Source organism: Salmo salar, chromosome 03 (genome assembly GCF_965601325.2).
Source record: "Salmo salar chromosome 03, fSalSal1, whole genome shotgun sequence".
In the NCBI taxonomy this organism is placed as follows: Eukaryota; Metazoa; Chordata; class Actinopteri; order Salmoniformes; family Salmonidae; genus Salmo; species Salmo salar.
Window position 1 is genome coordinate 31,539,447 of NC_138293.1, and position 17,034 is coordinate 31,556,480.

Here is a 17,034-nt window from a genome sequence, read left to right on the forward strand (position 1 = left end):
AGCCTTTCTGAAGCAGCCAGGCGAGCCTAGTGCTCGTGATTGGAATGTAATCATGTTGTGTGTGAAAAGGCTTGCAAAGCAACCGGAGGGGGTCAAGGCTAGAGGCGTGTGTGTGTGTGTGTGTGTGTGTGTGTGTGTGTGTGTGTGTGTGTGTGTGTGTGTGTGTGTGTGTGTGTGTGTGTTACATGTGTGAGGAGCAGTTGTTGACGTCAAGGCTCTTGTAGAGACTGGTGGCAGTGGTAAAGAGCCTGCTTGATGAGATGGCGTGTGGGTCGCAGTGATAAAAGCCACCCTGAGCAGAGGGTCAATTATTTCCTGGATGGATAATTCTGCTGATTCTCTGTGTGAGAGGACAGGGAGGCAGGCGGTGTTGTGACACACACACACACACACACACACACACAGCACATCATCAACAAGTGTAAAGTCCCCAGAGGGCCGTGCTCTAGGAGATCTAGACCTGTCAAGCCAGACCAGAATGTTTCAGGTGGGATTCAGGAGATTGCTGTGATGCAACCTGCCTGCCTGTCTGTCTGGGGTTATGCAACAATAGCAGACTGTCAGTAGGATTGGGCATGTTGCCAGTAATGTGGGACAATGGAGTGTGTGTGTGTGTGTGTGTGTGTGTGTGTGTGTGTGTGTGTGTGTGTGTGTGTGTGTGTGTGTGTGTGTGTGTGTGTGTGTGTGTGTGTGTGTGTGTGTGTGTGTGTGTGTGTGTGTGTGTGTTGTCCGTTGGTTTGTAGGCTGCAGGAAGTGGCGGATTTACAAAATTGCCTCAGGTCTTACAGTGCCTTCAGAAAGTATTCACACCCCTTGACTTCTTCCACATTTTGTTGTGTTACCGCCTGAATTTGAAATGTATTAAATTGTGATATTTTTGGTCACTGGTCTACACACAATACCCCATATTGTCAAAGTGGAATTATGTTTTTAGAAATGTTTAGTAACGAATGAAAAATGAAACGCTGAAATGTCTTGAGTCAATAAGTATTCGACCCCTTTGCTATGGCACTTTCAGAGCTGGGCAGGGAAAAGAAAAAGAAATATAACACATTTCTGGAGTAAAAACACAGGTGCTGCTGATCATGCTGCCATCGTCGTCGAGGCAGAGGACATGTACTGTATATGTAGCCCTGTATCTGATGCTGTCTAGCGAATAGCGCACAGTTTTTTTTTACTGTTACTGCATTGTTAGTACACAAACGAGCTAAAGGCTCTGATGCATTGCTTTCCTAATTGTCTTTCCATCTATGTTTCCCTCTCTTCCTTTCCCAGTCTAATTCTGCACACACCATTGCATATTACCTTCCTCCTTTCCCTCTCTTCCTTCTCAGTGCGACACAAACAGACACAGACTAATGTGATGTAAATTGAGAGATGAATACAATCGAAAGCATCTATTAAATGATCCAGTTTGCAAAGAAGATTCCCTTATCAAAGAGCATTGTACTCTATGGCTGGCATTTCATGTGAGGTAATGCTCTGTAACATATAATGGCTTTTCTTAGCTCAACTTTGGCAATGTTTCATATTTTTCTTATTTATAGACACGTTTATTAGTACGGCATAATATTTAAGGGTTTAGTAACTTCCCACACCAGCACCGTACCATAATAATCCAAGCTACCTTAATCATTTCATTTATTTAAAATCCAGTCGCGGAACATAATAACAAAGTATTGACTAAATGACTGTACCATTGTTTACTTTTCAATCATAGCCGACCTTTCATATTATTCACCCCTTGCAATAGGCTTGGATCTCTTTCAGTAGATCGTCAGTGGGCACTAACTGCATGTGAACAAGGCCTAAAGCCCTTTGGTGCAGTGAGAGGCACATAGCAATCAGCAGCACTCCATTGAGATGTGTTCATATTTAACCACACACACACACACACACACACACACACACACACACACACACACACACACACACACACACACACACACACACACACACACACACACAAACACACACACACAGCCTTACGCTAAACAGTTTAGTGTCCATTGCATTTAATCTCCTGCAGAGGCTTAATCCCGAAGGCTAAGCAAACTTCCCACCTCACGCGTCAACACCCCTCTGACAACATGAAGGAAGTAAATATACAAAGTGAAAGAGGGCGAAATAAAGAAAATGAGGAAGAGGAGGAGAGTAGAGGGAGGATACAGGAAGAAAGAGATAGAAAGGATGGAGTGGGGGGGAGAGGAAGACAAGAGGGGTTGATAATCAAGTGAAGAGTAGCAACAGGAAGGGTGGGAGAGGGGGAGGGAGAGAGATGTAACACTGGACATAGCCATAATATGACATTTGAAATGTCTCTATTACTTTGAAAGTTTCGTGAGTGTAATGCTTACTGTTCATTTTTTATTGTGTATTTCACGTTTGTTTATTATCTATTTCACTTGGTTTGGCAATGTAAATATGTTTACCATGCCAATAAAGCCTTTTGAATTTAATTGCAAAGAAAGAAAGAGAGAGGGAGGGAGGGAGGTGGAGAGAGAGAGGGAGGAAAGGAGTGAGGGAGGGAGCCAAAAAAGCTCTTTGGAAGTGGAAGAGTTACTGACGAAGGAGCACTCAGTCAACCCACTGAATAAATCGCTGGTCCCCCTCCAGCGAAACCAGTGTGTTGGTCGGTAACACTCTGTGCAAGCTAATGCCATCTGGCAAACACTGACACCAACCACTGACTGAGACACAATGCCCCTCTGTCAGCTCACAAGAAGCTTTGCTCAATGCCAATTTAACCATTACAACAGCAAACCCAAGCGTCAAATCTGGAGGAAACCTGGCACCATCCCTACGGTGTGTTCCATAACGGTGAAGCATGTTGGTGCCATCATCATGCTGTGGGGATGTTTTTCAGCAGCAGGCACTGGGAGACTAGTCAGGAATGAGGTAAAAGTGAACGGAGCAAAGTACAGAGAGATCTGAAAACCTGCACCAGAGCGTTCAGGACCTCAGACTGGGGCGAAAGGTTCACCTTGCAACAGGACAATGACCTTAAGCACACAGCCAAGACAACGCAGGAGGGGCTTCGGGACAAGTCTGGGAATGTCTGTGGCCAAGCCAGAGCCCGGACTTCAACCTGATCAAACATCTCTGGAGAGACCTGAAAATAGCTGTGCAGCGACGCTCCCCATCCAACCTGACGGAGCTTGAAAGGATCTGCAGAGAAGAATGTGAGAAACTCCCCAAATACAAGTGTGCCAAGCTTGTTGCGTCATACCCAAGAAGAATGGTGATTCAACAAAGTACTGAGTAAAGGATCTGAATACTATGTAAATGAGGTCCTGATATTTCATATGTATGTATATATATATATATATATATATATATATATATATATATATATATATATATATATATATATATATATACACATATACACATATACACACACACACTTGCAAACAAATCGAAAAAACAGTTTTTGCTTAGTCATAATGGGGTATTGTGTGTAGATTGATGAGAAGATATATATATTATTTTAATCCATTTTAGAATAAGTATGTAATGTAACAAAATGTGGAAAGAGTCAAGGGGTCTGAAAACTTTCCGAATGCACTGTATATGGTACATTTCAGCTGCAGAGCAAGAATGTCCTTTGCCAAGAACCCAAACCCTCTCTCGGCACATGACATTCCGTTGCTAATGTAAATTGAAAAGTTTATGTGCATGTTATGCAAATTGAAATAACGTTAATCACTGCAATCACATGTTTAAGTAATATGCTAAACACTAGTTACAGTTGAAGTGGGAAGTTTACATACACCTTAGCCAAATACATTTAAACTCAGTTTTTCACAATTCCTGACATTTAATCTTAGTAAAAATTCACTGTCTTAGGTCAGTTAGGATCACCACTTTATTTTAAGAATGTGAAATGTCAGAATAATAATAGAGAGAATGAATTACTTCAGCTTTTATTTCTTTCATCACATTCCCAGTGGGTCAGAAGTTTACATACACTCAATTAGCAATTGGTAGCATAGTATTTGGTAGCATTGCCTTTAAATTGTTTAACTTGGGTCAAACGTTTCCGGTAGCCTTCCACAAGCTTCCCACAATAAGTTGGGTGAATTTTGGCCCATTCCTCCTGACAGAGCTGGGGTAACTGAGTCAGGTTTGTAGGCCTCCTTGCTCGCACACGCTTTTTCAGTTCTGCCCACACATTTTCTATAGGATTGAGGTCAGGGCTTTGTGATGGCCACTCCAATACCATTGTCCATTTAGAAGACCCATTTGCGACCAAGCTTTAACTTCCTGACTGATGTCTTGAGATGTTGCTTCAATATATCAACATAATTTTCCTTCCAGTCCCTCCTACAGCAAAGCACCCCCACAACATGATGCTGCCACCCCTGTGCTTCACGGTTGGGATGCTGTTCTTCGGCTTGCAAGCCTCCCCCTTTTTCCTCCAAACATAATGATGGTCATTATGGACAAACAGTTCTAATTTTGTTTCATCAGACCAGAGGACATTTCTCCAAAATGTACGGTCTTTGTCGCAATGTGCAGTTGCAAACTGTAGTCTGGCTTTTTTATGGCGGTTTTGGCGCAGTGGCTTCTTCCTTGTTGAGCGGCCTTTCAGGTTATGTCGATATTTGACTCGTTTTAATGTGGACATAGATACTTTTGTACCTGTTTCCTCCAGCATCTTCACATGGTCCTTTGCCATTGTTCTGGGAATGATTAGCATTTTTCGCACCAAAGTACGTTCATCTCTAGGAGACAAAATGCGTCTCCTTCCTGAGCGGTATGACGGCTGCGTGGTCCCATGGTGTTTTATATTTGCGTACTATTGTTTGTACAGATGAACGTGGTGCGTTTGGAAATTGCTACCAAGGATGAACCAGACTTGTGGAGGTCTACAATTTTCTTTCTGAGGTCTTGGCTGATTTCTTTTGATTTTCTCATTAACTCAAGCAAAGAGGCACTGAGTTTGAAGGTAGGCCTTGAAATGCATCCATAGGTACACCTTCAATTGACTCAAATGATGTCAATTAGCCTATCAGAAGCTTCTAAAGCCATGACATCATTTTCTGGCATTTTCCAAGCTGTTTAAAGGCACAGTCAACTTAGTGTATGTAAACTTCTGACCCACTGGAATTGTGAAACAGTGAATTATAAGTGAAATAATCTGTCTGTAAACAATTGTTGGAAAAATTACTTGTGTCATGCACAAAGTAGATGTCCTAACCGACTTGCCAAAACTATAGTTTGTTAACAAGAAATTTGGACAGTGGTTGAAAAACGAGTTTTCATGACTCCAACCTAAGTGTATGTAAACTTCCGACTTCAACTGTATGTAGAATACTATCATAATGTGATCTCGCAGACATTCATTCAGCTTTGATCTAATTAAACAAGCACCATTCGCCAAAATAACTTGTTATCTGGGCAGCCGAATGAGTAGAGCAGACACTGTTCTGTAAAATAGAGAATCCTGCACATGCGCAGAGTCATCATATTTTAAGCTATCGGCAAGAGACTTCCAGAGAATTCCAAAACGCAGCCATTCCGTTAAAATGATCATCGGACCTAACCAATGCCAAGTTTCTAACCCCGACGCTGGGTTGGGAGTTTTGGAGTTTGGATGGGTGTCCTACCTGACGTTGTCGTGGCGTTGGATGTAGATCTTGTGGAAGATCCTTTCAGGAGGCTTCAGGAAGTCTTCTTTCATCTCCATCGCCACGTTTCTGGGCAACAAACTCATCAGAAGTCGCTCCTGTGTGGGTGGGTGAGAGAGAGAGAGAGGACAGAGCGAGGAGAAGGAAAGAGAGGTATACTTAAAAGTCAATCAGACTTGAGAATATGAGAGGAGAGAGTGTTGGTGGTGGTGCAGATAAGGAAAGTGAGAGATAAAAGGTGGTGGAACAAACGGAATTGAAAAAAAGTGTGAATGAGTCACTAAGTGTGTTTAAAGAAATAATATGAGCGAAATAAAGGAGCCAGGCATAAAGGAGCATGATTTTACCCTTATGCCTTCTGTTAATGTGTGTTTGTGTGTCTGCATGCTGGTGTGTCCGTGTGAATTTGTGTTTATACCTGTTTCTCATTCTCATCCTCCATGCGTAGCCTCTCCTCGATGCAGTTGCGTGCCTGTAGGAAAGCCTTCCTCTGTGCTCGCTCAGTCAGGATGCGCACAAACAATCCAGAGAGGTTCACACTGGTAAACAGCACTGTGTTGGCCACCAGCTGCAAGCACAAACAACACAACATTATGCCACTTAGCATACACTTCATAATCTTTTATCCAAAGTGACATAGGATCCCTGTAGAAATTGAACGTGTGACTTTAGTATTGCTAGGCCCATGCTCTCACACCAACTGAGCTACACAGGACTACGCTCTCAAGTTAAGACTGTCTTAAATAACAAATACATGATGCAGCTTTTTCCAAAATCCTAGGGGAAACACTGGCACATTTCTTTTGTAGAATGAGAAGGTCACTTTTGGTGATTTTTTTTATTACCACAACCGTCAACACGTCAATCTGACTGTTTAGAATTTTTGGTATTTTAATAACTTCCTTTCAATAAAAACCTTGAATCGACCTGTCTCTGACTTTTCCAAATGATGTGTATTTAACACTCTAGCAGTCCTTTGAGATAAATATCATAAAAGACAAAAACTTTCGGGGTATTTCTACCTCAAAGCACCATGACGGTCAAAATGGCCGTATGCATATTTAAGAGTAGAATAGCCGGCAGTCAAATAAATCTATGTAATATCCACAATCACAGAGAAATCATTCATATTTAGTTTAGGAAGGTCATATTAAACATGATACTAAGACAATTTATTTCAAAAGAACAGAATAGCATGTTTTGAGTTTTATGTATAGGTACTTACAGTATTAGCCGAGGCTATATGGCTTCGCCATGCCAATGAAATCACCTTGTCAATTTAGCATACATAACACGCTTGTATTCATTTCCCTGCCCAACCACAGTCAACACATATACTGTATTTTACAGTAAGAATATAAAGGAACATAACAGAATACAATTAATTGCTGATTGCCACCAGTACTCGCAAGAGGAAGAGTGGAGCCGTGGTTATACAAGGAAAAGGTTATATATACCATATTCTGTGCCATTTTAAGAGTTGTTTGGCAAAACTAGGTGAATTTGGAAAGCTCAGAATCTGCCTGCATCAACCTCTGTAGGATGATTTGAAAAAGTGCTTTTTGGTTTAGCTCTTTGTCAATGGATGCTGGTCATCAGTCTCAATTTGGCAATTAAACATTTTGTCACCCATCAGACCATTATCTATTTAGTCTTGTCTTTGGACCACATCTATTATTATATGTGTGAAATTTGTTTCAATATACTGTAGTTTAGGTATGGTCTGGATTGGCCGTTAGCTATTTGAACATTAAAAAAAATGAATTAGTTTAGCTATTTATTATGGAATAGTTACAAAATTTAAATATTGAAATATCAATTCAAAATGACTGTCATGACCATTCTAGTAGTTATGGAATTCCGGCGCTCCGAGTGTTAAAAAGCCATTATGTTGACATCTGAACTTACTGATGCGCGCCACAGCGATGTGGGGAGATAAGGAAGAAGCGGCTGTGCGCGTGTGGCTCTAATTCACACCACCGCTCACTCTGTTTGCTACCAATATGTTGTAGCCTAACTTGTCACTCTGATCTCAAAGGGACATTGCGACATTTTTGCAATCAAGCCCTTTTTGTTCTTATCCAGAGTCAGACGAACACATGGGTACCATTTATGTCTCTGTGTGAAGTTTGAAGGACGTTGAAGGTAGTTTCACTACCGTTAGCAGAACGACTGGCAGGCTGGACCCATTCAATCTGGCCCAGGGGATGTTTGAATAAAAAAATGTAATGTTAATAGGAAATGATTATTTTGGGTTAAAAAAACACTCCGGGCCACTCTTGAACGTCTACAACGAGATAGAAAGTATGGATAAATGGGCTCCCGAGTTGCGCAGCGGTCTAAGGCACTGCATCGCAGTGCAAGAGGCGTCACTACAGACCCTGGTTTGATCCCGGGCTGTATCACAACCGGCCGTGATCAGGAGTCCCATAGGGCGGCGCACAATTGGCCCAGCATCGTTCTGGTTCGGGTTTGGCCGGTGTAGACAGTCATTGTAAATAAGAATTTGTTCTTAACTGACTTGCCTAGTTAAATAAAGGTTAAATATAAAATAAATGATAATGGTGTTTTAAATTACTTTTAAATTACTGCGATTTTCAAGTAAGCTTGTTTTCCCCTTTGTTGGTAAACAATGTAATTGAAAACAAACACTGTATAGCCTCAAAACATGGTTAAAAGTATAAATGTATCTCATGGATGGTCAGTCCTTGCATCCATAGCTCTGTCTATGAATTTTACAGTGGTTACATTTTCCAGTCCCATTCCTCAGCTATTTACCAAATCAGTGGCTGGGTGCTCCGCTTTGGTATTCTTTGAACTGCTGATTGCGCCTTTAATGCATAAAGTGCCAAGTGAAGCTGAGATATCAGAAACCACCTGGCCTAAACACATTGACAGACTGATGCATAGTATACATAAAGGAAGAGAAAAGAGATTCACATTCACAACCATTAATTTGAAGCCAAAAATGAAGTATTTTCTTTGTTTTGTCAATACACATTTGGAAGCAATCCATCAGTGTGTGTGTGTGTGTGTGTGTGTGTGTGTGTGTGTGTGTGTGTGTGTGTGTGTGTGTGTGTGTGTGTGTGTGTGTGTGTGTGTGTGTGTGTGTGTGTGTGTGTTTGAGAAAAAGCACAGAGGGGTAAACATAAGTGGGCTGTGCTTCCAGCTGAGTGTAGGTCAGGTAGCGGAGAACAACAGATAGACAGAGCCTGATGTGGGCTGTGTTTCCAGCTGAGTGTAGGTCAGGTAGCGGAGAACAACAGATACACAGAGCCTGATGTGGGCTGTGCTTCCAGCTGAGTGTAGGTCAGGTAGCGGAGAACAACAGATAGACAGAGCCTGATGTGGGCTGTGCTTCCAGCTGAGTGTAGGTCAGGTAGCGGAGAACAACAGATAGACAGAGCCTGATGTGGGCTGTGCTTCCAGCTGAGTGTAGGTCAGGTAGCAGAGAACAACAGATAGACAGAGCCTGATGTGGGCTGTGCTTCCAGCTGAGTGTAGGTCAGGTAGCGGAGAACAACAGATAGACAGAGCCTGATGTGGGCTGTGCTTCCAGCTGAGTGTAGGTCAGGTAGCAGAGAACAACAGATAGACAGAGCCTGATGTGTAAACTGTGTTTTCCATGTGGCTGAGCATGACTGGGCCTGGAGATGTGACCTTTAACACCCAAACACACACACACACACACACACACATAGACTGTATGTCAGCCTGCCTTCCTCACCAGGAGTCATTTTGTTCTATAGACCCTGATTGGTGATTCACCACTGGTGTTTACAAGGTCTGCTGTAATACAGTTGAAGTTGGAAGTTTACATACACTTAGGTTGGAGTCATTAAAACTCGTTTTTCAACCACTCCCCAAATTTCTTGTAACAAACTATTGTTTTGGAAAGTCGGTTTGGACATCTACTTTGTGCATGACACAAGTAATTTTTCCAACAATTGATTATTTCACTATCAGAATTCCGGTGGGTAAAACGTTTACATACACTAAGTTGACTGTGCCTTTAAACAGCTTGGAAAATTCCAGAAAATGATGTCATGGCTTTAGAAGATTCTGATAGGCTAATTTGCATCATTTGAGTCAATTGGAGGTGTACCTGTGGATGTATTTCAAGGCCTACCTTCAAACTCAATGCCTCTGCTTGACATCATGGGGAAATCAAAAGAAATCAACCAAGACCTCAGAAAAAAACTGTAGACCTCTACAAGTCTGGTTCATCCTTGGGAGCAATTTCCAAACGCCTGAAGGTACCACGTTCATCTGTACAAACAATAGTACGCAAGTATAAAACACCATGGGACCACGCAGCCATCACGCCACTCAGGAAGGAGACACGTTCTGTCTCCTAGAGATGAATGTACTTTGGTGCAAAAAGTGCAAATCAATCCCAGAACAACAGCAAAGGAACTTGTGAAGATGCTGGAGGAAACAGGTACAAATGATCTATATCTTCAGTAAAAAGAGTCCTATATCGACATACCTGAAAGGCCGCTCAGCAAGGAAGAAGCCACTGCTTCAAAACCGCCATACAAAAGCCAGACTACGGTTTGCAACTGCACATGGGGACAAAGATTGTACTTTTTGGAGAAATGTCCTCTGGTCTGATGAAACAAAAATCTAACTGTTTGGCCATAATGACCATCAGTATGTTCGGAGGAAAGAGGGGGCGGCTTGCAAGCCGAAGAACACCATCCCAACCGTGAAGCACGGGGGTGGCAGCATCCTGTTGTGGGGGTGCTTTGCTGCAGGAGGGACTGGTGCACTTAACAAAATAGATGGCATCATGAGGAAGTAAAATGATGTGGATATATTGAAGCAACTTCTCAAGACATCAGTCAGGAAGTTAAAGCTTGGTCGCAAATGGTCTTCCAAATGAACAATGACCCCAAGCATACTTCCAAAGGTGTGGCAAAATGGCTTAAGGACAACAAAGTCAAGGTATTGGAGTGGTCATCACAAAGACCTTACCTCAATCCTGTAAAAAAATGTGTGGGCAGAACTGAAAAAGCATGTGTGAGCAAGGAGGCCTACAATCCTGACTCAGTTACACCAGCTCTGTCAGGAGGAATGGGCCAAAATTCACCCAACTTATTGTGGGAAGCTTGTGGGAGGCTACCCAAAACATTTGACCCAAGTTAAACAATTTAAAGGCAATGCTACCAAACACTAATTGAGTGTATGTAAACTTCTGGCCCACTGGGAATGTGATGAAAGAAATAAAAGCTGAAATAAATCATTCTCTCTAGTATTATTCTGACATTTCACATTCTTAAAATAAAGTGGTGATCCTAACTGACCTAAGACAGGGAATTTTTACTAAGATTAAATGTCAGGAATTGTGTAAAACTGAGTTTAAATGTATTTGTCTAAGGTGTATGTAAACTTTTGACTTCAACTGTATATACTGAACAGAAATACACTACCGTTCAAAAGTTTGGGGTCACTTAGAAATGTCTTTGTTTTTGAAAGAAAAGCACATTTTTCATCCATTAAAATAACATCAAATTGATCAGAAATACAGAGTAGACATTGTTAATGTTGTAAATGACTATTGTAGCTGGAAACGGCTGATTTGTTATGGAATATCTACATAGGTGTACATAGGCCCATTATCAGCAACCATCACTCCTGTGTTCCAATGGCACGTTGTGTTAGCTAATCCAAGTTTATCATTTTAAAAGGCTAATTGATCATTAGAAAACCTTTTTGCAATTATGTTAGCACAGCTGAAAATGTTTGTTCTCATTAAAGAAGCAATACAACTGGCCTTCTTTAGACTAGTTGAGTATCTGGAGCATCAGCATTTGTGGGTTCGATTACAGGCTCAAAATGGCCAGAAACAAAGTACTTTCTTCTGAAACTCGTCAGTCTATTCTTGTTCTGAGAAATGAAGGCTATTCCATGCGAGAAATTGCCAAGAAACTGAAGATCTTGTACAATGCTGTGTACTACTCCCTTCACAGAACAGCGCAATCTGGCGCAAACAGTGTAAAATAGACTCAATTTTCTTCATTCCATGCTTCTTTATACCCGTCTAAAATAAATAATGGATTTACTGTGAAGGTGTAGGCTGTATTACATGGATTTATTAGACTTATTAAAATGTAGATGTTCCAAAGGTCAGTATCAGAGGCGTGTAGGCTATCTGTGGAAGCTAGGAGATGCTAAATGTGTTTATTTTAATTAACGGTCAATTACCGTGAGGCCGACAGTTATTTGCTTGAAAATCACCAGCTGAAGAAATTTTGTGACCAACACAGCCCTATTCACAACCACAAATCACGTGTAACCACGCCAGCCCAATACCGCCACATCCGGCTTCTTCACCTGCAGGATCATCTGAGGAGGGGGAGCGGAGTGCTGAGGAGTATTTTTGTCTGTAATTTTGTGGGTAAAAAGAAAATCAGATTTTTGTCCGGCCTTTTGTGGGGAAAAACGAATTCTGATTGGCTGGGCCTGGCTCCCCAGTGAGTGGACCTGGCTCCCAAGTGGGTGGGTTTATGCCCTCCCAGGCCCACCAATGGCTGTGCCCCTGCCCAGTCATGTGAAATCCATAGATTAGGGCCTAATGAATTCATTTTCAATTGGCTGCTTTCCTTCTATGAACAGTAAATCAGAAAAATCTTCGAAAATGTTGCATATTGCGTACATATTTTTGTTCACTATAGGTCAATGATCGACTAGTAAGAACAAGCAGCTCATTTAGACAACACAATACAGGAAACAGCATCCAATAAGTTAATTAGTTATAGAGTACTGTACTGTACTCGGGGGTGTGTGATTGTATTTGATGAGGACAAGATTATATTGTCAACATGAATAGCAAATGGCAAAAGCTGGGATCTGACCTGATCCCCAAGGCACAAGAAATCCATGGTCTCATGAGACTGCAATGCAGATGACGAGACTCAAATATCCTGATCAAACATGATTGGTGTATTGGTGGACTCCTATAACAGAATTTAGCAATGCCTGTAGTGGATAATCAGGAGAGGGAAAATAATAATTCTATGTCCTTCTCTCTTTGACTGAGGTTTGGTTATTATTGGTTTGTTTACACCACACATAGCCTCACTGTGACCCTGAAGGGAAGGGGGCCTATAGGCTTGTTTGGTGGTTGTTGGTTGGTTGAAACACAGGTCCTTTACGGTCATACCACTGAGCTAATCTCCAGGCTTAATGGATTAGCTTTCCCTTCCTAGGCTGTACTCTGCTACTGCTAGCGCTGTCCTTCACACACCGTCCTCCTAACACACGTATAGGCTACACGAGAAAGATATTCTATGCCACATGCTAAAGGAAGAAAGCAAACTAGAGCTGATATGATTGAGGGCTAAACCTGTCCGTGACAGAGCGAGAGCAAGACCAAGAGAGAGAGAGATAACTTGTTGAGACTGTCAAGACATTTTTGGTATTAAGTTCTCTGGGTTTGCTTGACCTTTTATTAACTGTCTGGTTGTCTAGTATCTGGTTGGGGTCATCAACCATGGCCTACTTTGGTTCTGCATCAAGTACTTTCAGCCTAAATGGACCAGATATTCCCTATGAAACAGAGGTACACTGGATGTGAATCCTGACTGAGCGCTGTCTGTCTGGTCTCTCTGTGTGGTCCTGTTTGGTTTGTTCCACTCTGTTGGCAGTATAGGATGATATGAGGTTGGGCCATATTATTAGACATACAGTGCATTCGGAAAGTATTCAGACCCTTTCCTTTTTTCCACATTTTGTTATGTTACAGCCTTATTCTAAAATGGATGAAATAATTGTTTCCCCTCATCAATCTACACACAATACCCCATAATGACAAAGCGAAAACAGGTTTTTATAAAATGTTTGCAAACTTATTACAAATTAAAAACGCAAATACCTTACAGAATTATAAATATTATAATTTTCCTTTTTTTTGCATACAATATACTGTAGCTTAGTATTTTAATTATTTATTTTATAGGCCTACAGTCATTACTGCTCATCTTTATCAAGGGTGTCAATCATTTAGGCACACACATCACGGATCCAAGTCAAATCCGTCACGCAGGCTATTTTGAAGTCAATGGTGTGAGACAGATACAGCTCTATTGCCTATTTGTATGCCCCCCCCCCTACATCAGTAACATGAGACTATTAGCCTAGATCTGAAGCAATGTCAACACGGAAAGCCTGCTTATACTTTGACTGACCAGACATGCGCCCGGTCAGTTCATCGATAGAACCTTCCTTCGTAGGAGAATCGTTAAATCTCCGAGCAGTTCCCCAAAGCCATCGTTATTAACGTTGCTCTTGAAAACACTCGTAATCTAACGCCTGCCTCAGACCACTCGTAGAACAGCCAAGCGCGTCGTTTTTTTTTTGCCCTCCTGCGTCACTTTATACACAGAAAGGTCGCTGCTAAACATAGAATCACATGGCTCGTCCGTCTCTCTGTGACCACCGATAACTTCAGAACAAAGTTGACTACAAATACAAAGTTGCCAATGTCTTTGTAATTGATACAAACAAGCAAAGTATAAAAATACACGTCAAATGAAAACCGAGATGACTGCATTAAAACATAGCCTAAACAGTAGGTTATAGGTCTATTTCAATCATATTGAAATACATTTCAAGTTCAATCAATTAAGTTCATACCACTACCACTACTTGTAGGTTACTGTCTGTAATTTGTCGCAATATATTATATGTGTAGCCTAAAATCGGTGATTTATTGCTGGGCACAGATGTCAATTCAACGTCTATTCCACGTCGGTTCAAACGTCATTTCATTGAAATGTCGTTGAAACAACGTTGATTCAACCATTGTGTGCGGAATGGGAATAAGCCGCCTCAATATCTGCAGCCGTAGATGGTAATATGAGCTGATCCGTCGTTGGTATTGTGAAATAATTCTAATGATGAGGGAAGATTTGATTGGAGAAAGCTAATATGAGAGCAGCTCTCCCTTTCTTTTGATTTTATCAGTAGGATATTGACACATGCTCCAACAACGCACGTACAGACCATTCTCTCTGCGCTGTGTTTTGGGAAAAGCATGTTACATGTTCGGCCATTGTAGGAAAGATGAATCGTTAAAAACACTCGTAAACCTAAATTCGAGGCCCTGCTCTCCTGTCTGCAGTTGTGATCACAATCGGCCACACGTCATTGAAGTCCGTGTTTAGGTTGAACTACTGACCACCTCTCCGCACGTTATCGCACACGGTTTTGCACTTTCTACTATAGCATACATCCAGCACGCGCTCGTTATAAAAAACTGCATGCCTTGATTTCACTGATGTTTCTTTCCCACATAAATCTAGGGCATTACAGATATAAAACCCAAACATATTTCATTTTAGAATGTTCTCTTTGTATGTCTTTCAAAAGCAAAGCAGACGGACAAGCAGTGCTCAGGAATCGCGCGCCAGTCGGTGACCCCAGCCGGTCGCTGTCCACTTGATGGTGCTGAACTTCATATTGACAGGCTCATTGCTTCCTCTCGCTTTTCCCTTATCTGTTCTAGATTAAAGCCCCATTATCCATGCTTCGAATAGCCTAGCCTGGTGGTTAACTATGTATAGCCTACATGCACCCACTACTTACCGTTCTCCATAATTTCTGCGTCTCAACAGTCACGGAGGTGGCTGTCACAATTATATGAGAGATGGCAATCATTATTCCAAACATTACTGCTAACAGAGTCCGCACCGGCAGGAGCGAGTAGGCGACGAATGTAACCAGCATGAGCTGCCACATGCCCTGCTCGGGGTTGGTCGGGGGCTCCAGCCCCACCGCGCCGAGGGAGAAGGGACAGCAGAGGAACGAGAAGGTGAAGCCGAAGAGCAAGGTCAGGTTGACGATCTGCTGGAGTTGGGTCACCTGAAGGTACTTGACATTGGTGACAATGAAGAGGGACACGAAGACGATACAGTGGACCGGATGGGACCCCTTGGAGATGGTCAGATTGGGGCCGGACAGCAACTCCACCACCGCCAGCGTCGATGCCATGACGATGAGCACTGCCAGGGCTTTGAGAGTGGACGTCTGCTCCAGCTTTAGGTTGTAGTTCTGGAACAGAGACTCCAGCTCCTTGCAGTCGAACTCATCCTCGCATGCGATGGTAGTCAGAGGGACGCCTGGTGGACAATGGCTTTTCTTCCGCCGGGTTTTGACTTTCTGAAACGGAATTTCCTCCATGTCAGGGCCATTCATAAACTAGACACTGGACCACACCGCGCGCCACAGACCGACGCCGGGAAACAATCAAGCACGCAGCAGTCTAGAGAGGAGAGCGTCCCGGATCACTAAGGCTGGAGGACTGGCCTCCCACTGTAATCTCCTGACGCGCGACATGCACTATCCACAGGTTGAAATCCGTTGTTCGTCGAGATCAGTCACCAAGGAAACGTCCAAGCATGTTCTCCCCTTGAGCAAGACTCCAAAAAGTATTTTTCGTTTCACTTGGGCAAGGACAACATCATGGAAACAGAGTCCCGCACACGACGGTCGAGTTCTGAATCTAAGAGCTTTTCGCAAGGCTCAGATTGGATCACGCATGCGCATTATGCGGTGGAGATAAGACACGTCTCAGTAACTCAACAGACAACAAGACGAAACAGACTTGAGATGTATGGAGGACCAAACCTGCCAAAATAAGAAATACATAAATGCACATAAAAATTGATAAATAAATGAATAAATAAATCCACACATAATTAAATAAACGAGCAAGTTAACAGAAAAATAGTGACTAAAATGTATTAATTTTCTCTACATATCTACATGTATTTAATTATTTATCTATGTATTATCTAAACAGTCTAACCTTAATTCATATATATATGAATATATAGACACACACACACACACACACACACACACACACACACTCACACTCACACTCTGCAGGTCAAAAGTTTTAGAACACCTACTCATTCAAAGGTTTTTATTTATTTTTACTATTTTCTACATTGTAGAATAATTGTGAAGACATCAACACTATGAAATAACACATATGGAAACATGTAGTAAATATATTTTATATTTGACATTCTTCAAATAGCCAGCCATTGCCTTGATGACAGCTTTGCACACTCTTGGCATTCTCTCAACCAGCATCACCTGGAATGCTTTTCCAACAGTCTTGAAGGACTTCCCACATATGCTGAGCACTTGTTGGCTACTTTTCCTTCACTCTGCGGTCCAACTCATCCCAAACCATCTCAATTTGGTTGAGGTTGAGGTATTGTGGAGGCCAGGTCATCTGATACAGCACTCCATCACTCTCCATCCACAAATTCACTTTTAAGAAGCACACCTGTTAATTGAAATGCATTCCAGATGACTACCTCATGAAGCTGGTGAGAGAATGCCAAGCTGTCATCAAGGCAAAGGGTGGCTATTTGAAGAATCTCAA

At 42.1% G+C, this 17,034-nt stretch overlaps 1 protein-coding gene across 1 annotated transcript in view; it reads right to left on the reverse strand.

Annotated features, from left to right (window-relative positions):
- The window catches only part of LOC106599721 (adenylate cyclase type 1), a 69,322-nt gene extending 53,006 nt beyond the window's left edge, over positions 1-16,316 (reverse strand). The window contains exons 1-3 of the mRNA XM_014191020.3: positions 15,222-16,316; positions 6,052-6,201; positions 5,613-5,731 (exon numbers count right to left, since the gene is read on the reverse strand). Of these exons, the coding sequence (XP_014046495.1) occupies positions 5,613-5,731; positions 6,052-6,201; positions 15,222-15,830 (878 nt within the window). The 5' untranslated portion in view covers positions 15,831-16,316. The remainder of the gene's footprint in view (positions 1-5,612; positions 5,732-6,051; positions 6,202-15,221) is intronic.
- Positions 16,317-17,034: the final 718 nt, after the last annotated feature.